This window comes from Mustela putorius, unplaced genomic scaffold (genome assembly GCF_011764305.1).
Source record: "Mustela putorius furo isolate JIRA1106 unplaced genomic scaffold, ASM1176430v1.1 tig00000854_pilon_pilon_pilon, whole genome shotgun sequence".
Classification (NCBI taxonomy): Eukaryota; Metazoa; Chordata; class Mammalia; order Carnivora; family Mustelidae; genus Mustela; species Mustela putorius.
Window position 1 is genome coordinate 3,161,440 of NW_025421496.1, and position 22,766 is coordinate 3,184,205.

At 40.7% G+C, this 22,766-nt stretch overlaps 1 protein-coding gene across 12 annotated transcripts in view; it reads right to left on the reverse strand.

Annotated features, from left to right (window-relative positions):
- The window catches only part of TLE4 (TLE family member 4, transcriptional corepressor), a 141,526-nt gene that overhangs the window by 73,491 nt on the left and 45,269 nt on the right, over positions 1-22,766 (reverse strand). For 7 of the 12 annotated variants that reach the window (XM_045085356.1, XM_045085355.1, XM_045085351.1 and 4 more), the window contains one exon: positions 19,337-19,411. The exons of the other annotated variants lie outside the window; for them this stretch is intronic. In XM_045085356.1, the coding sequence (XP_044941291.1) occupies positions 19,337-19,411 (75 nt within the window). The remainder of the gene's footprint in view (positions 1-19,336; positions 19,412-22,766) is intronic. 12 annotated transcript variants of the gene reach the window in all.

The following is a 22,766-nucleotide window of genomic DNA, read 5'->3' on the forward strand; positions in this document are numbered from 1 at the left end:
AGATCTTAGATCTTTATAGATCTAAGAATGGAAACATCAAAATTATAATCATAGATCTTTCATAGATCTTAAGAATGGCAACATCCAAATTATAATCATGTTGGTGAACAGAATATGCCTTGAACTTAGGAGAGAAAAAAAGAATGAGAAGGGGCTAAGCATGAACCCATTTCACAAGTCATCCACTATACATATAAAATATCAAACAAAAAAACATATCCACTATACATTTAAAATATCAAACAAAAAAACATATTCAGAAAGGAGTAATCTTTATCAAGTGTTTAAAATACAAAATTATAAAATAAGAATGCAATTAAATAAGTCACCAAAAGAAATATGATAAAAATGTAAAACAGATACACAGAAATAATTTAGTATGTTTTAAAATGTTTACATCAATGAAACGGACTACTTTCTGTATTAGGTGGTCATTTTTAAGCTTCTTTGTAAGTTCACACTTAGAAACTATCCTAGAAGTAGAATGCCAGATGCACACTGATAATGACTCCTGATTAGTCAATAACACAAACATATAAGACACCATCTTCTTTAAATAAAAGCAGTGAGTCATCAACAAATCAACTGAACCCCGCCTTTCCTAGGTTGAAAAATAAAATGGCTTCTATCTATCAAACTTCAAATAACATTCAAGAATTCAATACAAAAAAGAATCTCTGTCAAGTCTTCTCATTGACAGAGGAAAACTCAAAGCAGATTACCAAGGAGCAAACTCACTTTCACTGAATATTATTCCAGAAGCTGAAAGCAGCATAACCTAACGGGTTGCCCTACAACACAAGGAAAGCTTGCTGAAGTTGCCCCATGGTGTCCTCTGGTCTCCGCCCCATCTGTGTTAATTACAGAGCAATTAACTTGCAAGGTTTACTACTTTATGCTACTACAGTCCTGCTAAGAAACATAAAACTTTTTGCTCTTTAAAGATGGAAGGAAAGGCAATGTATATTAAGAGTACATAGTTCAACACTGACTTGTTACTAAAATAAGACAAATCACCATATAATTATAGACAAGTTAAAAAATGACTTTATAAGAAAAAAAAAGCCAAAAATCAAAAAAGAACAACATAGAGTGTAGTACTAAGTAAACATTAAAATAAAATACACTCTGTGTAACCATAACTGAGAAAAACCTACCAAGAAAGATAACATACCTTGGAAAAATTCTCACTGAGCTCCCCAAGGCTGTTACTATCTTTCAGTTACTTAATTAAAAAGGGGGGGGGGGCAGTAAAAAGGGAAAAACAAAACCCAAAACACTCCCTTATCTCAAACAACAATACAAAATAAAAAATCCCTCCCCCCCGCCCAGTTCCCTTGATGGGCCATTCAAGAGCATAAACATTAAAATGGAGTGAACTTTAAACTTAGACAAGTAAGCATTCCATTAAGATAATTAATTTAATTTTGAAAAATAGCCAGTAATTACTTCTGAAAATATACAGCAATGAGTGGTAGACATAGCCTCAATTTTGTTAATAGCTTTTTACTGGAGTTTCTATAACAAAGAATTATTTCCCTGCAGTTTTAAGTTTGGAATGAAGGGTAGAAAAGGACCCATGAGCGAATCAAGTTCACAGGAAATGTTTTTTGAAATGTTTTCTTTCTACAAAAAGAGGAATTGTTTTTTTAAGATTTTATTTGAGAGAGAGAGCATGAGTTGGGGGGCAGAGGGAGGGGGAGCAGCAGACTCCCCGCTGAGGAGGAGGCCCTACACAGGGCTCAATGCTAGGACCCTGAGAGCACAACCTGAGCTGAAGGCAGACATTTAACCAACCGAGCCCCCCAGGTGTCCCAAGGAGGAATTATTTTTAATTGAATGTCCCCAACTGCTTGACTGTCAGGGCCTGAGAGGCCAATGACCAAGTAGGAGCACAATAAATGCAGAGCTTCAGGAAATACAAATCCTTAGCAATTCTGGACAACAGCTGGAAACCAGGCAGAGATTTTCTTGCCCACTACTCTCACCTCTACTATGCTATCAACCACAAAAAAAATCCTAAAAAGAGGGGAAAAAAAAATAAAAGGCAGCATCTTTCTCAGAACAAAGATACCCCAGTGGCAAGCAGCACACTTAGTGTCAAATCTTGGTTTCTTTAAAAAAAAAAAAAAAAAAGTGCATGGTGAGCCTCGGAGCTCTTGTGCCAGGAAGTAAGGAAGCTATCTAAATCGAACTAATGGGGAGTGACAACTAGGACACCGGGCCAACGAGAAGGGTCCTGACTGGCAAAACTTGAGACAATTTAAAAGCATCATGAGGAATAATAACTCTAACAGATTCTAACACATTTAACACATTTTAAGAAACAGTTTCCAGGAGTGGGGTCCACAGTACCCTAAGAAAATAGGTGAGGCTGTGGGGCATTCTGGGACCAAGGACTAGGGAACGGTTCACAAGTTCACAACAGTCTTACACCAGCTGGCCAACGTGGATACAGAGCATGTGTGCCTTGAGCTAAACAGGGGACACCATGCTGAGAGAAGTAATGGGGGACCCAGTCACCCTGACTGAGAAAAGCTGAGAAAGAGGAGGCAAAAGACTCTGAAATGGAGTAGCAAGCCTATGGAAGGGCCCAGGACTGGGCTGGTATCTATACTCTTTGAACTGTGAAGATGCCCTTTGGTAAGGACATGGTCTGTGGGGGCTGGGCTCAATCTGAAAAAAGAGATCCTGAAAGGCAGTCAGTGATGCAGGATAATGAAGAGGCCATCAGAGCCACCAAGCTGGGATCATCACCATCTACGTTAAGGAAGAGCCACTCACTCAACATTTCTGGGCCTCAGTGTCTTCATGTACAAAGTGGAACAGTTTTAAAATCTATCCCAAGGGTGTTGGGAGAATTCTGTGAGATTGTTCATGTAAAACCCTTAGCATAGAGCTTGGCAAATAAAAAAACAATAAATGGTGACTGCTATCACTGGAAAAAGGTATCCAGAAGTCTGTGTATACACACACACGCACACACATACACACACACACAGGAGGATGAGGGGTCAGGGGAGTTCTTCTTTACAGAAAATTAATTTAAAAGGGAAAATAATTTAAAATCTACCACTTCACCACCCCAACTGTATTAATAGCATCAACTGAGGCTAAAACCAATGGGTAAGAAGTTGTTGGGAGTCAAATGATTCACTGTCAAACATCAACCCACAGTTACCAAGCTTGACCAATAAGGTGATACAACCATAAATACACCAGCACCCAGGTAGTATTTTTACTAAAAATACTTAATCTGAATCTAAACATGAGGAAACAATCAGACAAATCAAGGTTCTGAGACATGCCACAAGACTGGTCTAGAGTCTTCTAAAATGTCCAAGTCATAAAGTAAACGGTTTGGGAACTATTCTACCTTAGAGAAGACTGCAGAGACTGAGGAACAAAGACATTTGTGAGTATGAGTCACAGATTGGGGGTGGGAGGGGTTGGACTGCTGGGAAGAGAAAGTGCTACCACAGACATTTTGCGGACTGTAGAACTGGGAACACAAAAAATACACTGCGTATATGGATGTGTTAACTGTACCCTTATAGAGGAAAACACCCTTGTTTATAGAAGATGCATGGTGATGTATCACAAGGTGAACCGTCATCACAATGGCCTCTTCCGTTCAAACAGTTCAGTACACACACAAAAGACAAAATGTTAACTGGTTTAGTCTAGGTGAAGAGTACACAGTTTTGATTTTACTATTCTTTCTAATTCTCTGTAGTTGTTGGGATGGGAAAAATAGATGTGCCCTTCTGGACAAAAGACTGGGAGGTCTTGCTTTTTCTTTTTTTTTTTTCCTTTTTTATTTATTTGAGAGGGAGAGAGAATGCACACACAAGTGGGAAGAGGCACAGAGGCAGAAAGGGACTAGACTCCCCACTGAGTGGAGAGCCTGAGCCCACCCGAGCCAAAGACCGAAGCTTAAAACCAACTGAGCCACCCACATGCCCTACGAGTTCTTGCTTTTAACAAATACATCTAGCAAAAGCCAGTAAGTGAATATATGAAAAGAAGCAAGAATAAAAAGAAAAAAACAAGGAATTTTTCAACCGAAATTTATCTGTAACTCACTCTAATGACTTAAAACATGAACGAGTTTTACTGCAGGGGCAGGACCTACATTTAGAACAACCCACAAGAAGATTATCACTGCAAGGATGTTTCTCATACTAACACCACAAATCTCTGTGCTCTTCAAGCTCCCTGCGCTGGTCTTTACGAGGAAAACACGTAACAAGTAAAGTAAGCAATTCTGTGACTCCTCTGCCAAGAACTCTATTGTCTTAATTTGCAGTTTAACTCACAAACTGATAATGGCAAGAAAAAAGGGGGGGAAAAATCCCCCAAATCTGAATTATTATGTTAACTTTCCCATCGGAGAACCTGCTAAAATTTCTTTTCTGAAGTGGTCCAAAGTTTACTAGAAAAGGTAGTTCTAAGCAAATTGACAAGAGAAATAAAATTTCCTGGAAACTTGCTTAAGCTTTAAAAACAATTTTTAAGAGCTTTTTAACATGTATCTTGCTGAAACCAATGCTTCTATTTTGGGTTTTAGTTGTTAAAGTCACCAAGTGAGAGGATCTTGCTCAGGAAAGTGTTCTTTAGTTATTTCAGAGTGCTTTAAAAAAGTTAAGCTGTGTTTAAAAAGCCTATCTACTTTAGGTTCTTCAGTAATCCTGCAATTAACCTTCAAAAGTAGAATGAATTTCAGATGATACCGAGATGAGCTGCTTTCCAACATTTTGACCAAAACTCATGTGTGTACTGTACATGTGTGGACATGCACGTATCTGCAGAGAATACACATGTAAACAAAACAAAATATTAGCAATACCAAATGGTATGTAGAGCTTCCTGTAATATTTTCTTTTTCTTTTTTTAACGATTTTATTTATTTGTCAGAGAGACAGAAAGAGTACAGGCAGGCAGAGTGGCAGGCAGAGGGAGATGCAGGCTCCCCACGGAGCAAGGAGCCCAATGTTGGACTCGATCCCAGGATGCTGGGATCATGACCTGAGCTGAAGGCAGCCGTTTAACCGACTGAGCCACCCAGGCGTCCCTACTTCCTATAATACTTTCTGTTCTCTTCCACTTCTTAATAAAAAATTCTGACAATGGCTCACTAAATTGATTTCACTGCACACTCATGAGTCTGACTCACAATTTGAAAAACACTGAACCAGACTGCGATGTTGTGATTTATAGTAAGAATTATAGATTTAGTCTTTGTCCACTATTTCTGGCACAAAGAACCCTTGAGATTTCCCAAGCAAGGCTAGCAGCAAAGGTGTTTTTTGTTATGTTAATAAGGTGACTTTGGGGAGCTGGTTGCTAAGAGAACCTTCTGATTAGAGGGTTAGAACTTCAGCCCCACTCTCTGACCTCAGGGCAGAGGAGTGTGCTAGAGATGGAGTCCCATCACCACTGACAGATGATTTAATCAATCATGCCAAACCTCCATGAAAAACTCAGAAGAACAGGGTTGGGAAAGCTTCCCGGCTGACCAACAGCAGGGGAGAGCTGGAGAAAATGTGCACTAGGAGAGGGCAGGAAACTCCACACCCTTGCCCCATATTTTGTTTAAATCATCTTATTCTATCTTCTGGTTCCTGAGTTATATCCTTTTACAATACTAATCTTGTAACTAAATTATTCCTCTGAGTTCTGTGAGCTGCTCTAGCAAATTAATGGAACCCAAGAAGGGAACTGGAAGCCCAGCTGACAACTTGGACTTGCAACTGGCTTCTGAAGAGGAGGAGATGGTGGTGGTGGGGGTGGTGGGAAGTTGTCTGGCAGGGCTAAGGCAGGATGCTATCTTCAGATAGTATCAGAATTGAGCTGGATTACGGGACACCCAATTGGTGTTAGAGAATTGCCTGGTGCAGTGGAAATCCTCCCACCCTGCGGAACAGGCTTTAGAGTCTTATAGCCCAACACCCACACACGTGAGTCAGTAGATTTTATCAGTATCAAGAATGAAGCACAAGCCCCCACCATCCAGTCCAGTGATGGCACTCCCTGCCCCATGGGGGCCTTTCTTAACTAGGGAGGTCTGACCCCAAGAGGTAAGCAATCCTTCATAAGAATCAAGAGAGACTGCCCCTCGGGAAATGATTTCTAAACTAAGACATGAAAGTTAAGAAGAAGAGCACCTTGCAGAGTTCTGGGAGAAAGGAATCAGGCAAGAGAGAAACAGGTGCACAAAGGCCCAGAACCAGAAAGGCCCTGAGATGACCAACGGAGCAAAAGAATGTCTGGTGGGAGCCCAGGGAGCAAGGGAAAGTATGGGAGAAAAGAAATACGGGAATCAGAGTAGGGACAGAAAGGAATTTAGACTTTCATGTAAGAATAAGGAGAGCTTTAGGCCGTGGTGAGTTTTCCCAGTTTTGTTTTTTCTTTCAAATTAAACTTTTAGTTTGTCCTTAATGGACAGAAGCTGGATTGCAATCATTTGCTGGCTGTATGTGTTGCCAGTATTTTCTCTGTTTCTGGGGCCTGTCTTTCCACTTTCTTTACCTCATCTTTAGGTGAACGGGTGTTTGTAATTTTAACTAGGTAACATCATCAGTCTTTTTTCTTATGGTTTCAGCTTTCTGTGACCCATTAAAAAATACTTCTCAACCCATAAAGATTCTTTTTTTTTCCTGAAAGTTTTAAGGTTCTGTCTTTCGTGTGCTTTTTGGATTGACTTCTGCAAACAAGGAGACAGGTGGACCCAATTTCCTTTCTTCTGCAAGAATAACCAACTATCCCCTCAGTAGTACTTATTAGGGGCCACCCCCCCCCCCCACTGAACTACATGCCCCTCTGATGTATATGTTATAGAATACCCAAATCAAAGTGGCCTAAGTAACAGAGATTTTTAGTTCTCACTTAACAAGTCCAGGATTAGTCGGATGACCTGGCCATATCAAGGTTTTGTGTCAACGTCCCTCTGGCTCTCAAGGCCTCTCTCATGTCCCATTTCCATACCAAGATGGCTCCAAGCATTAACTCATCCTCACACAACCAGGTTCATACGCAGAAAGAGGGCAATTTTCTTTTTCTGGGTTTTTCTTCTATCTCATGGGACTTGGATGGGGTCACTGCACACAGCCCAGCTACAAGGAAGCCTGGATAGAGCACCCGGATGGGTTGGCCTCCTCAGCAGGAGGGACAGGCTCAGCTTGCAAGAAACAACCAACAAAACCTGCCTCGACATCCATCTTCGCTCACAGGCCAGTCCGAAGCTCTTCGCTGAAAGAGACCCCAAACCATCTCTGAGCTTTTAATCCAAGTAGGCAGCAGCTTAAACTTCCCCTTATAACGGTTCCTTCTCCCAGATACTCTTTCGTGCAGAGATCGTTCTACAAATTGCTTATAGTCAACCCAGAACTACCCAGGAGGGAAAATACATGACTGCCAGTCCGCTTCAGAGCCACAGCGGCATTGGCCCCGTGGAGAAGATAATCTGGGTGCCTGGATAAAATCTCCCCCTTTTTATAAATCTACCATGGGAAAATAATGTATGAAAATCACAAGGGACAGAGAGGCTGTGGAGCTGCCTTAAAGAGGGTTTGTGAATGTACCCCTCTGAGTCTTCCTTGCAGGGTTTATGTGTAGGGCTTAGCATTCACTATCACTTACTGGGTCCGCGCGACTACTACAGTGGGCTTTTTATGGCACCCACCAAGCAGCTGCTATTCACAAGCAGAATGGACAAGACTTTCTCCACATGGAGAAATGGAAAGCAGGAAAAAAGTAAACAGTTTATCATAAGACCATGAAATAATTTCAAATAGGACTCCCCCCAATATACTGGCAATCCCCACAGATTCTTATTTATGTGCCTTTGACAGGCCAATGGCCCTCTAGGGTCCTCCTCTACCAACGTTCCCTTCTTCAGCCACTGCTGCCTATAATTCGCTTACCCTCACACATCTGCTTTCACTGGGTAACTGCTACCCCGGTGCTTGATTCATGATTTAATATTAACATGATTTATCCATCTTCGGATCTACCTCTCCCCATGAGATCATGAGCACCAAAGAGGCAGGGACCAGTTTTTAGTTGCCATTGTTCCCCAGCACTTTAAAGCGTGCTGGTATAAACAGGAAACTAATAAAGTTTCTGAAGGAATACTGACTTGTCTGTATTGTTTTTAATACAACTATATGAATGAAGGCAGCTCCTGGCTCCAGTTAATTCCTCTTAATATAAACAACATCCTGACCAGCCATTATCACGAACTGTCAGTTAAGCTTAAATGTTTAAATGGCTGACTTATGTTCCATAGTATGTATGATGATATGAACCAAATAAATATAGCTTTGGGTTGCTTTGTTTGTTCGTTTTTTTATTTTTAAACCATCAACAGCTCAATGAACTCCCCCATCCCCTGGGCAATATTTAGAAACAAATTCAGTATAAACTCCTTATCTCCAGATTTCTGAACAACTCTGTCTAGCAATGTCTCCTTTCAAGGCTGCAGACAACTGCTTTCTAGCTGCACACATCCCACCAGGAAGTTTACTATTTCCCACCAAGACCCGGCACAGTTCTACAGCCATAAAACACAGGCTCAACCTTTTTTGTGTCATGGGACCTTTTGTGAAACTAAGTCCAAAATTTCTTCTCTCGAAAATATACGTATTTCTTTCACTGACCTATAATTTTGTCAACATTTTAGGGAGCTAACAGACAGCCTAATACCCAACCATGAAATCCAAGAAGATCCAAGGGCCTAGACTTAAAATACCAAGGACCTCGGTTTAAAAGTGGTGTTCATAAAAACTTGTGATTCTTACATATGAGAGAAAGTTAGAACAGACAGGGAGAAACACAGTATGAGTCAGAAGTAGCCAGATGATCTATGCAACTAATCGCTTCAGACAACTCAGGCTAACCAATTAGTATGTGCATAAGGCACACCCAATTTCCATTTCCCTCACTCAGCCCTGCACACTAAACACTGGACAATCCTACAGTGGGTCTTGGGATGAAGAGACTATTGATCTAGTATAAAAGAAAGAAGAACACAGAGTCCAGGGAACAAAAAAGGACAAGTGTAACAGAATGGCTGAATGTGTGAGCTCTGAAGTCGGTCTAAGTGGGAACCCCCATTCTGCCACTTCCTCCCTGCGTGGCCTTTAGAAAACTACTTACCCCTTCAGAGCCTTGGTTGCAATTTTTGTAAAGCTGGGAGAGTAATACTATCTTCCACCACGGGGTTGATGTGAAGATTAAAAGCAGTACTGACACAAAACAAATCATAAACATTTGCTATTTTTACTTACCTGTTGAGGGAAAAGCATCTAAGCCTACGGATGTAAATCAAGAGAAATAACTGTGACACAAAAGGCTCTCTAGCTTTAAAATAAAAAACCCTACAGTTACCAAAATAAAGAGGCTTAGAAACCATACAATGCATACAATGCTAGAAAAGTGAGAATACTTTAGTGGATATCTGCTCCAGCCATGCAGCCTACAGGTGAGAAAACTGTTAAATGAAATTCCTAAGATCATACTGTGATACTCAGGATTGTGGATTTTCTACCAGTCCAAAGTTTCTCTCAAAACAGTATGCACATTGCGGGGAGGGAGTGCAAAAATAGTTCAAAATAGAGTATTTATTCATTTAACAAATATTTATTAAACATAATAAATTACTGTATTTTTAAAAAAGTTTTTTTTAAAAGATTTATTTCACAGAGAGAGAGAGAGAGAGAGAGAGAGAGATCACAAGTAGGCAGAGAGGCAGGCAGAGAGAGAGGAGGAAGCACACTCCCTGCCGAGCAGAGAGCCCAATGCAGGGCTCGATCCCAGGACCTTGGGATCATGACCTGAGCCAAAGGCAGACGCCTAATGACTTAGCCACCCAGGCGTCCCTTACTGCATGTTTATTGAACAAACAGTTACTGAATCTTTACTGTACAAGTATTAATTGAATGTGATGAGCTACACATTGTTCTAGGCACCACAGCAGGAAAAGTGAACAAAATCTCACTTGCTAGTGAGGGCGGTGTGATGCATTCATGAACAAATAAATGGTAAATGCTATGAGAAAAACAGAACAGGCTAATATGGCAGAGAAGGAACTGGGTAAACGAGCTACTAAAGCCTGCTGATCAGGGAAGTCCTTTCTCCGGAGAGACATGGGCTGGGACTTAAAGGAGCACTAGGAGGACCGCGTCAGGACATGGAGGGTGGGCCTTCACAAGCACTGATGCACAAACTCGAGGTCAAGAGCAGCCTGGGGTGACCCAGGGAGAGAAGACAGAGGCCAGGGTGGGAATGTGGGTGAAATACAAATGAAGAGAATGAGTGGTATATAACATCAGAGAGGTGGGCAAAGATTCAGCTCATGAAGAAATCTGTAGGCCACAGTAAGATAGTTAGGTTTCATTCTAAGCAAAACTGGCAGCCCTCGGAGACAAGTTTTAAGTAGGGGAGCAATAGGACCCAAGCTGTAATTCAGAAGATCAGGTAGGATAGAGGAGAGAGAGACAAATGTGTAAAACAAGCAGCCCTATGAGGAGGAGGCTGGAGACCAGAGGGAGACAGGAAGTGGAGTCACCTTTGACAGAACAGTCTGGAGGCACAATAGAGACCGTTTTTGGAAAGTTTTTTATTGAGCTTGTATTTCCTTCCCTTCTTTCACCAGCCAGTCTCTAGGACACGGACAATGAAGACCCAAGTTCTGAGGGCTACTGGAAAGAGAGAAAGCAAGAACAGCAAAAAATACGCACAAAACGGAATGGGGAATAAAGATAATGAAAGCTACGGGTATCGAGACAGTTTGTCATTGGCAAAAGAACAGACACCCAGTTTAGTGGAGCAGAAGAGGGTCTGGAAGAGAACCCACATACATACAGCCATTAGATCTTCAACAATGGTGTTAAGGCAATTCAAAGGAGAAAAGAGTTACTTTAACAAATGTACTGGAACCATCAAATCAAAGGTCCACCTAAAGAAAGAAAGAGAGAGAGAAAGAAACTAGCTCTACATCTCATACCACAAACAAAGTAAACTCAAACTGGATCACAGGCCTCAACATACTTCTTCTAGAAGAAAAGCTAGGAGAACATCTTTGTGGTCTTGGGTGAGACAAAGATTACTGAGAGACACCACCAAAAGTTCAGGCTCATGAAGAAATAATTCATATACCCGACTTCCTCAGTGTTAAAAATTTCTGCTCTTCAAAAGATACTATTAAAAAAAGATTAAAGAATGATTACTGATTGGGAGAAAATATTTGCAAAACATACAAAGGACTTACATCCAGTACTTTTTTTTTAAACTCTCAGAACTTCACAATAAATAACTGACTCAAGGAAAAAGGGAGGCAAAGATATGAGCAGAAACTTCCCAAAGAATTCAGACACTCAACAAGTCATGAGCTGTTACAGAAATGCATAAACACACGGGTACTACAATCCGCCTATCGAAAATTGCTAATGACTCGAAAAGCCTACAACTCCTCTTGCTGCTGAAGACGTGGAGTAAAGGTTGTCTCACAGAGTGTTATTAGTGAGAGTACAAAACTATATGGTTACTCTGGAAAATAGTAGGTCAGTTACTTTTAAAATACACTAACCATGTAACTCGGCAATCCCACTTCCAGATAATCACCCAGAAGAAAGGAAATCTTATATTCACTTACAAAAACTTATATAAATCTGTATGTTAGTATTCACTAGGACTTTGTTCACAATCACAAAAAGCTACAGCTAACCCAACTGTCCTTCAGGGAGTAAACACACTAGTCTACCCTACAACAGAATATTGTTCAGCCATACAAAGGAACCAGGAATACAGGTAAGCACAGACAAACCTCAAATGCATTACTCTAAATGAAGATGAAAACTCAAAAGGCTGTATTAGTGTTTAATTCCATTTATGGGACATTTCAAAAGGCTCACTTTGGGAGAAAAAACATCATGGGCAGGTGCCAGGGGCTGGGGTAGGGATAAAAACTGATGATACAGAACAAGGGAATTTGGGGAGGAGGACAAGAGAGAAATATTCTCTCTCTTCATTGTGGTGGTAGTGTACATGACTGTATTCAGCTGCCAAAATCCATAGTACTCTATGCTAGAAAGGGTCAACTTCACTTTATATAAATTATACCTCGATAAATCTTTTTGAAGCATACAGAATATCAATAATGAATGTCTTGCTAACTCCTGCTACCAAGTATAAAAAATATAAATTCATAAATGTATGCCTCGTTTTTATTATGTTTTCTGTCTCTCTTTGTTCTGTTGTTCTTGGAAACTAAAGTTTTACAGAAATTAAAATGTGTAAATTGAAAGCTGATTATGTGTAGTAAAATGCAAAACCAGAAAGTTTACAACTACCAAAACCTTAAAGATGATTCAAATGTAATTTGAGAATCATTTCAGAATACACTTTAGAAGAGGTTTAAAAATATCATTCAAAGAGAACATAAAATGCGCCCCTTTGATACGACTTGCTGAAGGTATTCAAATATTTGCTGCATGAATGAAGGGGTAGATATAATCATCATTTTTAACCATTTGATAAAAGGTTCTAACCTTTTCACAAAGGACCTTAGGAAAACACCTAGGATCATAAATCCATTTTTAGATCAAAGATTCCCAAACTAATTTCCTACGGAGCTTTGAGGAGAACACACACCAACGGTCCTTTTAGCCTAAGTCCTTAAACCCCTGAGCTGTTGTTCTGGGGAGCCTGTCCATTGCCTTCTTCCCAGCTTCGAAGGGCACAAAGCAGAGCGTCTAGCTACACGGGCACTGCTGCTGCTTGTAGGGACACTAAGAGCAAGAGGTCAATAAGAGAATCAGAAAAAGGGGTACAAAAAAGAGAAACACAACAAACCACTAACCAATCAAAGGGATAACAAAGTGCAAGCTTGCAAGCTGCCCTGAGTGAAGCCTGTTTTTCTGTGTTAACTCTTACACCCAGAGCCCTAGACCCCTACACAGGCTCGGCCTGCTGTGCTCTGGTGTGAACGAAGGGCAGATCACAGATCTGGGAAACTCTACATCTCCTTAACAGTGGAAACGCAAAGCCCACAGGCCTTTTACTAAGTCAGATGCACCCACCAAGACACGTTCTGAAACTCTTGTCACACTCTGTGCGGAGTTCTACCTTGAGCTCTGGAAATACACGTATTAGCCGGAAGGAGCGAGAGAAGGGTTCCTTCCTCAACAGAAAGAAAAAGAGTAGCACTTCAGGTTGGCAACAGGAAGGGAAGAAGAGAGGGAGGGAGGAAGAGAAAAAGGGGAAAAGAGAAAGAGAGAGGAAGAGAGGAAGAAAGGAAGGAAGGGAGGGAGGAAGAAAGGAAGGAAAACCAACTAGCGTCTAGAAATTTCTTCTAAGAAAGCTATGTAACAGAATCTGACAGAGTATATACCATAAATACAAATTAGAAATCCTGTTCTTTACCCAGGTTTCTTAGGGAGTCCTAAAGTGGAGACAGAGCTAAAAAAAAAAAAAAAAAAATTACTTAAATATATGAGAGTCTTCGCCATGAGAGAAGGGAAATTGCTGCTTCTTAGAGCCTCATCAAATTGTAGTACAAAGATTAGATTATGACTGCATCAATCAATAATGTAGCCCCCTGATCCACAATAAATGAATCTGTGAAAAACAAAACAAAAAGAGTGAGGGGCAGGCATATCAACATATAGAGGAATGTGTAGACTTAGGATGAAGACCGCGTTGGCTCCCGTGCACGCACGAGTTGCAGGGCTCTGCTCACCTGCTCTCACAAGGACTCACAAGGACTGAGAGCAGGTGAGCAGAGCCCTGCAACTGCAGAACAGCAGCCCCCCTCCCCCAGCCTTTATCCCCGCAAGCCTCGTGCAGCCAGGGGCCAGCATGTCTCATAAAGCCTTTCAACTCCAGGCACACTGTCTGGTAAAGACAGTCACAAAGGTGGAGTTAACGATCTCTGATGAAACCCAAATCTATTTCACAGCTTGTTTTTAAGTTTATTCCATATCATGTATCAGCTGGGAGAAGAAAAAGAAAGGGAAGCTCGTCTACAAATTTATGGAAAACTACTTATTTAAAAAAGAATCTGAAAGCTAAGCTGTTCAAGAAATAATGTTTTATGTGCAGAACTCATGTCCAAAAACATACCACGATCCCAGCACCTGAGTACAGCTGCCTACCTACCCAAGCCCCCTGAAGGGCTCGGGGCTGATGAAGTAAAATCCTGAGTTTCCTAGTTTGTCCAAAAGTAAAGAGACAGGGCTTTGGCTGCACGTAATTTTAAAAAAAAAGATCCCAGGACAGGAGTGAGACCTAGGGACAGTGAATCAGGGAAGAATGGAAATTGAGAACAAGGTATGTAACCCTGAGTCAATGACTACCATGGGCCACTAGCTGGAACTCTGTCCTGTTGGGACCCTTTGTGGAGCAATGAAGAAAGGATCTCAAAATTGCCCACCCACCAATGGGGCAGCAGCGGGGTGGGGGTGGGGGGGGGGAGTGTCACTTCCCCGGATGTTTGCCTGTGTGTCCAGATTACCTCATGGGGGTCGGTGTATATACCTGACCCTTTCATACTGCTCAGGGGTACGTGAAGGGTGGATTCCCCACCAAGAGCACCTGGAAATGCAAGAGCTTCACCGTGTGGCTGAGGACAGGTGTTGCCAGGCCTGGGGAAACACTGCAGTTGTACTGGCCAGGGCCAGAGAGAAAGCAGACAAGGGGAGAAAGGGAACTGCGGGAATGTGGTAGCCCAGGAGGGACACCACTCCCTTAGCATGGGGGGGGGACACCTGTGCCCAAAAGAGGACAAGAGCACAACTATAGCAAAATTAACAATACCTCTAGCAAGCCCTTTATTAGCAAATACAGAGGTGGGATGAAAATGTGGCTCTTGGATACTTAGTATCTTTCTGCTTTTGTTGAGAATAATGAAGTATTTTTAATTGTCTGTCAAATTTTGTGTTACTGGAACCTGTGATAAGACAGGCAGGAACACACACACATTTTTATAAATACCTACATATTTGTATCTTCCAGTTTTTTGTCTAATGACCGATTAGTTTACAAAGACAACAAGAAACACTACCACAATGGCGTATCTACATGCTTCTGGAACTTAAAATGGCAGTTTTGAAATCTATCATGGAAAAAGAGGAACGTACATTTTCAAACTGTCATACCGCAAGACCCTCAGCCAAAATGCCAATCTGGAATGTGTGTGTGTGTGTGTGTGTGTGTGTGTGTGTTTCTGTGTGTGTATATAATTTAAGGCCCAATCATATGACAAGGACAATAAAACAAAATGCTAAGAGAAAGAAAAAAATCCCCCAAGGTATTTTCTTCCTTTTTTTAAACTAACTCAAACACATAGGATAGTAAAGGCAAAGTCATTTAAATCATTTCCTTAGTAATACAAGTAATATTTAAATAGATTTAATAGTGCTGCTCCAAACCAATGAATTATGGGTTTAAAACCTATTAAAATGTAATGTTTTTTTCCTGAGCTGAGAGGAGAGAGATTTAAATCCACTGAATTTTAATATTTCAGCTTGAGCTGCAGGAGGTAGAGAAAGTCCAAATGAACTATTCCATCAGCACCATTCAAGCATGAACATTTTAATCAGTTTTACTTCCTTGGAGTTCTCTAACACAGTTTACGCTGTCATTCTGAAAGCACTTAACACAGAGAGTGTGAAAAACCACCAAGGCTTGTTATTGCCTTCACAATTGATGGCAAATAATTTTGCAGACTTCCTATCATTAAAATGTCACTGCTAAAAATTGAGGTTCAGCATTTCTTGTGCTAAACTGCATTTTCCTACAAACACCATGACATACCTGTTCTTAAAGAATTTTTTTAAGGGTTTTTCTTTCTTTCTTTTTTTTTTTAAATGCATATTTCTACCATTTTCCCCCCCTCAAAGAGTTAGGTTAAAAAAAAGAGCGTGGAGGGAAATCCAAAGGAACCCCACTTTCTATTTTTAAAAGCGGAACATTTTCTTTTCCAATGTTCATACTAACAAAACTTTTTTTTCCCCCTAATGGTGCCTTCTTTAGTGAAATTCTTATGAGTTTCCAAGCCAGTCTCCTTTATTAAGCATAACCACATTCACACAGCATGTGCTGATTATATAGTGTAATGGATTTAAAAAGCATTTTAAGATAGTCAGATGACTCAATTTAATAATACAGGAAATGAAAACATCATTTCTAATTAGATCATATTACTGATTTAAAACTACAATTTGTGTGCTGTTCCAACAGTGTGATCTCGCAGAGATTCTAATTTAAAAACACAGTGGCTAGTAGGACACATGACAAGATCAAACTAGATACATAACATTCCCTCAGCCCATTTGGGGGAACTCTGGGAAAGCTTCAAGGAAATCTGAGATATGACCAACTCAAAACACCACACAAAATACTGACTGTAGAATACAACACAGGAATTTTCCTAGGTTTTCTCCTTATAAATAAAAGATAAATGATATTTAACTTATTTCAATCTATCAACAGTTTTAAACTGAACATGACCTGTGAAAGAAATCATTATAACTGTGTTTCATTCCATTAAACACAACTAGCTTATTGTCAAGAGAACAAGCCGCCTCTCCAGGTTTCGGGCTCACTTCAGCATTTTGCATTTAAACTGCATGGATCACTGGTTTGGCTCATTTACCAATGAAGGTAGAATAATATTGCAGAGTTAAAAAGGTGCTTCATCAGATTTCATTAAATCTGGGAACATTTGCGCTTGTCTGCATGGTGTGCATACATATAAAACAGATACATATGTAGTGATAAACAAATGAAGGTCTGTTCGCAGGGGCTTTAGATGGGTCTTTGCCTCTTGGGAGGAGAATTTTCATTCCCTCAGTGGAAAAAATCATGGCCGACTCCAATCCCAAAACCAAGTACAAAAAAATATATATAAAATTGGTCCCTCATCACTTTCGGTAGCAAGTCAAAATGGCACCACCTCACAACACAGCCATGCTCAAGGGGACACAGAGGAGCAAGCATGTGCTGTAAATTCCACCATGTGATAACTGAAAACTACTGGACAGAAGGCATCACCGGGGCTGAAAGAGACAAAGACCACACACCATAGAGAAAAGCAGGAGTAGAGAAGTATCAAGTGAGTTGGGAGTTTTTTCATTTGGTTTGTGACTCCCTACAACTGCTGGGTTTGTTTTTCTATCTCGGCAATCTGTTTTTCAGAAGAGTAAGAGAGTATGACAGTGACTCCATTTCCTGCTCAGACCCCAATAACCTAGAACCCCTACCAGATCCCCAACAGCACTGCTTTGATAGTATGTGTCTCTACCGAGTAAGATCTTCAACTAAGTTGTTTAGGTCACAAAATTCAACTTGCTAGATTTTAATAATTAAATCCATATATACACAATAGGTCAGTAACCTGACAACAGTCTCATACATCACCCTTTCCCTGAGAAAAGGCAATCTGCCATCCCATCCAAAACAAGGTATGTAGAATCAAATAGATATATGAAACAGCACTGAAAAGATACTTGATGTGTGAAGAGAAGGGAACCTGTTCTGAGTTTTAGATCTTCCCTCCTATTTTGAAGAAATAGTCAACATAGAACAATGGGGTTTTGATTCAGATTAATCTCTCCACTGTGCAGACAGTAACGAATAAGACTGGGAAAAGAAACAAAACAGCCTGTGTTTCCCGGAGAACCTGCTGCCAACCAGTCCTAAGGTAGGATGGACACTTGTGTTTTTGCAGTTCACACAAACAGTGAACACTAATAAACCAGAAATGACCGAGCACGCTCCCCTATCAGCCCTCCTGCACACGTTCTCTCCTTCAACAGCAGACAGTGGTGTGGTGGGTGAGAAATGCTGGTTCTATCCCTGGTGACCTTGGGAGGTCTGGTAACCAAAATACATCCCAACGCGAACACGAGTGCTTCAAGCAAACACATAGAGCTAACTCTAAAATTATAGCTTCTTCAACTTTAAAAAATATATAACCTGCTGCTATTTTCTGGAGTTTTATGAAATAAAAACTGCTTGTAAAATGTATTCATCTCTCATCTCTCCCTCATCCCTAGAGCGTAGAAGTGTACGACAGATGAGTCTACACGGCTGGTTCTGATTCCGCCTTCTTTCCAAGGGCGCACTTCTGAGGAAATAAAGGTTGCCCCTTCCTATTTCTGATGTCTTCCAATTTACTACCAGTAATTGTGGCCCTCTGACCACAAAACAGAGCTCAAAATAGCCCATTAAAAAACAAGCCACAATCAGACTCCGGCTCCACCACCACCGCCAGTCATCCCAGAGTTGTGATTTCCTTGTTAAAAGACAGAGGCATAATTGAAGCAATATCTTCACTTCAGATTGATTATCAGGCGACCCTTATCCGCATCTTCACTCAGCAATTTGAATTTTAATGAAAGTAAATGGAATAATTAGCATTTCAAAGTGTGTTTGATACACTGAGGGAAGGAAAAAAAGAGAAAAGACTTTTGTGTATCATCTATACACAAAAGAAAGTATTTGGGAGGGGGCAGAAAGAGGAAAGTATAGTTGTATTGTCTTCATTACAATAATCTAAGGAACTGCGTGTACCAGCTGCATAAATAGAGATGTAATATTGTGCTCTTTTCAGCTAAGATTTTTCACCTTTATTATCCCTTAAGTTTTAGCACAGTATTTTATTGCTTGTTACCTTCATCTGAGAGGAACAAAAATCTAAGGGGAGTTGGAATGATTGCCCAAACCTATGAGTTCCAGCAGGATTTCCATGCAACATTAAAACTACCATCACCAGGAAGAATATCCTAACTGGGCCACGGATTTTGCCAAAAGGTACACCTCTCATCTAGTATCTCCTACTACAAATGGACACTAGCCCTGAAGAACCACTCATCACAGAGGAGGAAGAGTAGCTGGGAGATACAAAAATGTACATTTTATTTCACCAAAAACGGTATGAAGGTACTCTGTATTTGTGGAAAGACCAAAGAAATCAAATCATTTTACATCAGGGCAATCTCCATCTTTTTTTTTTTTTTTTTTTTACCCCCAGGCCTAGGCCAGCAACATGTGCTGATTGCAAAGGAAAGAAATATGAAAAATAACTATCTGGTCTCCTGAGGGGAGAATTTCTGGGAACTTGTCAACTGGAATTGGTGAGAATGTGATCCAAAGCTTTGGAGGTAGCCATCCAATTTCACATGAGACCATGAGACAGAAGGCGAAGTGCTGAATTTCACTTTGTGGTCCCCTATTGCCTTTTGCCCTTTTGATGGAACAAAATTTAAAGAGAGAGAGCAAGCAAGCGGATGACACACACTAAGATCAGAGCTAAAATGGAAAGGCCACGTACCCCAATGATGGCGTTCAGTTCGGCCATGGTCACCTGCTTGGCCCGTTCCACAGCCTGCACCACTTGTTGCTGGTGCTATAAATGAAGATCAGAAACAGAATACAATTATTTGCTTTCTAGTCAGTCAAGAACAGCTTTTCCTAACATGTCCTCTAACTTCAATTACATGCAAAACAGGATTTAGGGGTCTCCATATTTCAAACAAAAGCCCAGGTGGTCACTGACTAAATGTCTAGGGTACATCTGGGTCTCTACCGCAGAGAAGTAATGGGCATCCAACTGCACCCCTACAACTGGTAGAAGCAGCTTAAATTTTACTTGGATATCCAGTGGTGCACTGTGGCCCAGCATCTTCCACTAATACTAACAAACACAACAACACAACCCAACCCCCACCTGCTTTCTTTGTACCCCCTTTTCTCTGCCAACTACATAAAAATTCTGAAAATATTTCCTGGAAGTACTTATTTTTAAAATTTCTCCTGATTGTTGTTACAGTAAGCACTAGAAGGCTTTAATTCCTGTCATGAAGGGCTGTATATTTAAAAGAGATTAAAGATGTACAACTTTCACTAGCAGTAATGTCTAAGGACTTCAGGTGTTTCTTTTACATGCAATAGAAAACTAAAACCTAAAAGTTTCATTTATTTATCCTCTGGAAAAACTAGGGTGGATAGTATAGGAAAATCCCACCCTCTATCCAGTACTAAAGAGAATAAGCAAGAACAGAGTATCGATAATTTATGTAATATTTTAAAAAGGAAGTAGCACAGAAGTGTCTGCAAGGAGGCACTCACTCACTCACTTCTGGACACACACCACTGCGTGCACAAGCACCCCCCAAATATAAATAATATTCTCAACTAAATACACTTGAACACTCTAGTATCTATATTCTCAGATTTAGTCTAAAAAAGGTCTCCTTTGGACTTTTTTCAACTAGGTTTAGTGAATGAAGAGCCAAAAAGACCGTGCTATAAGACAAGCACTCCTCTGTGTGGCTAGCAAGAAACTTGTTTTGACTGATCCTAGTTGAGAAATGTGGCTAACCTCCTCCACTGATTTGAAGTGAATATGAAGCTTTGCTAGCATATTGCTTAATACACACAAAACGCTAAGCCATCAATTATACATGAGATTCCCCTTGAGCTACCTGGTATTACACTCCCAAACTCTCAAATATACACAGTAACTGCCATTAACTAGGGTGACCAACACTGCTACCTCTCAGCTGTGTAGGGTCAGAGGGGGTGTGGAGTGTGGAAAAGAAAACTGCTTTAGTTATCCATACGTGGTGTTTTCACCCTTGATTTCCTAATAGAAATGTACATTTTGTGCCTATAATATAATGGAAAGAAAAATGTCAAATGGATCACTGCATTTTGAGCTTTTAGTAAACTCTGAACTTTAAAGTAGATACCTTTGATTTTTTCTTAATTTTAAGAGTTTTAAAAGGGCTTAAGAAACAATCTCAAAGTCATCTTTTCTTAAGATTTTATTTATTTGAGAGAAAGAGAGAGAGAGAGAACGCACAAGAGCAGGGGGACAGGCAGAGGGAGAAGCAGACTCCCCGCTGAGCAGTGAGCAGGGAGCCCAGATATCAGGACCATGAGATCCTGACCTGAAGGCAGAAGCTTAGCGGACTGAACCACCCAGGTGCCCCAAACGTCTTTCTAAGTATCTCCATCCATTCTCTTACTCTTTAAAATATTTCCCAAAAGTGAAATAACTCATTTCCTTCTCTATCTGAAGAAAGTAAAAGTCCTCAAGATTTAGAAAGACATTAGAAGGAACAGAGGGGTACACTCTATACAGTGACCGGTAACAGCAGTTCTTCCTTAAAGCTATCCTAACCAGTCTGTTAACCTACAAATACAGAGTTCATGTTTAGATTTAAAGCAATCTAGTTGTCAGAGTAGTGTAAAATGGCAGTACTTGGACAACAGAGAAAAAGACGACATGTAAGATGACTGGGATTTTTCAAATACTCAAAGTGAGTATATGGACAGCAACTGGTAATGGATTCTCCACCTTCTACTTTCCAACATTCAATAATGGCTGCTCAAAACTTGAAGAAACTGAAAGCCAAAAGGACCACATGAGCACACATCCAAAACACGCATCATTCATTCCACTCAGGCATCCAAACATTCAACAAAAGCCTTTTTAAGTTCCTACTCTGTCCAATTTCTATATATTACTGAAATATTTCCACATTAGTAAATATCCTCTACTTTATATTACGTATTCAAAGAACAGTTTTGTAAGACGGACATGCAGGAAATACAGCTAGTTAAGGCCTTTCTACCATGAAGATTGTTCAACTCTTGCTTCATAACCTGGACTCCCAACTGCCAAAACAGGCAAAGATGCCTGAGGGCAGAAAGGGTATCTTTCTGGCTCAGCATTAAAATCAAGAGCATTTCCTGAGAAAACCAGAAACACAGCAGTGAGCCAGAACAGTGACATCTGATGTCCCTATAGAAACTCTTGCTAAAAAGCTAAAATGACAATGGAAGTCATGATTCAGCTCCTTTGTTTCCTTTCATGGCAGTGGCCATGGGCTAACACCACAGCTGAACTCTACCTGTAGTTCAGGATTTTACTTCCCTATTTCTGCTTACAACTGTGAATCATCTGCTGTTTGAAGCTCCCTAAGGCAAAGAATGCCTCCTCCCAGTGTGCTCTGAAAGCACCAGAAACACCCTGACCCTGCTCACTCAGCCATGTTAGTAACCCAAGAAGCAGCACACCCCAGGAAAGAAAAGGCAAACGTTCAAACAAAGAAAAAAATGAACACTCGATAAAGAAGCCCCAAATCCTCAAAAACTGACCCAAAGGTGGCATTTTTTTTTCCATTTCCAATTTTAACAAATAAGAAGCTCTCTGACTCAGAAAACCAAGTTTTCACATCTCCTTAGAACCCTGATGGTTTTCCCATTACATCTGCCATCTCTTCCCCTTTTCTTCCCCTTCCCCGTCGGCTTCTCTCCTCCCACTCCACCCTGCAGCTCATTTCCTCTCCCACTTCCTGCTTCTCCCCTCTGCCCCCTCACCACAAGTGGTGACAGCCACTCCAGCCCCAGTCAATCTGCAGAGAGCAACAGTCCTGTGGCCGTTTACTGCTCAAGCTGCTCCCTCACGCAGGGGCCCCGACTGAACTTTTTCTACCAGCATCACCAAATCAAGTGCTACTAAGAACATATCAATAAGCCTAAGAGGAGAGAGGGACTCGGAAGGGTAGGGGGAAAGCCCAATAATTTAGTCTTTAAAATACTGAGATTTGTAATTTTAAAAAAGAAACCTTTCAAAAAAGCCAAAAAACAAAAAACAAAAACAAAAACAAAAGCCCTGTACTGTGATTATGGCTGCACAACTCTGTATATTTACTGAAAATCACTGGATTATATATACATTTTAAACAAATGAA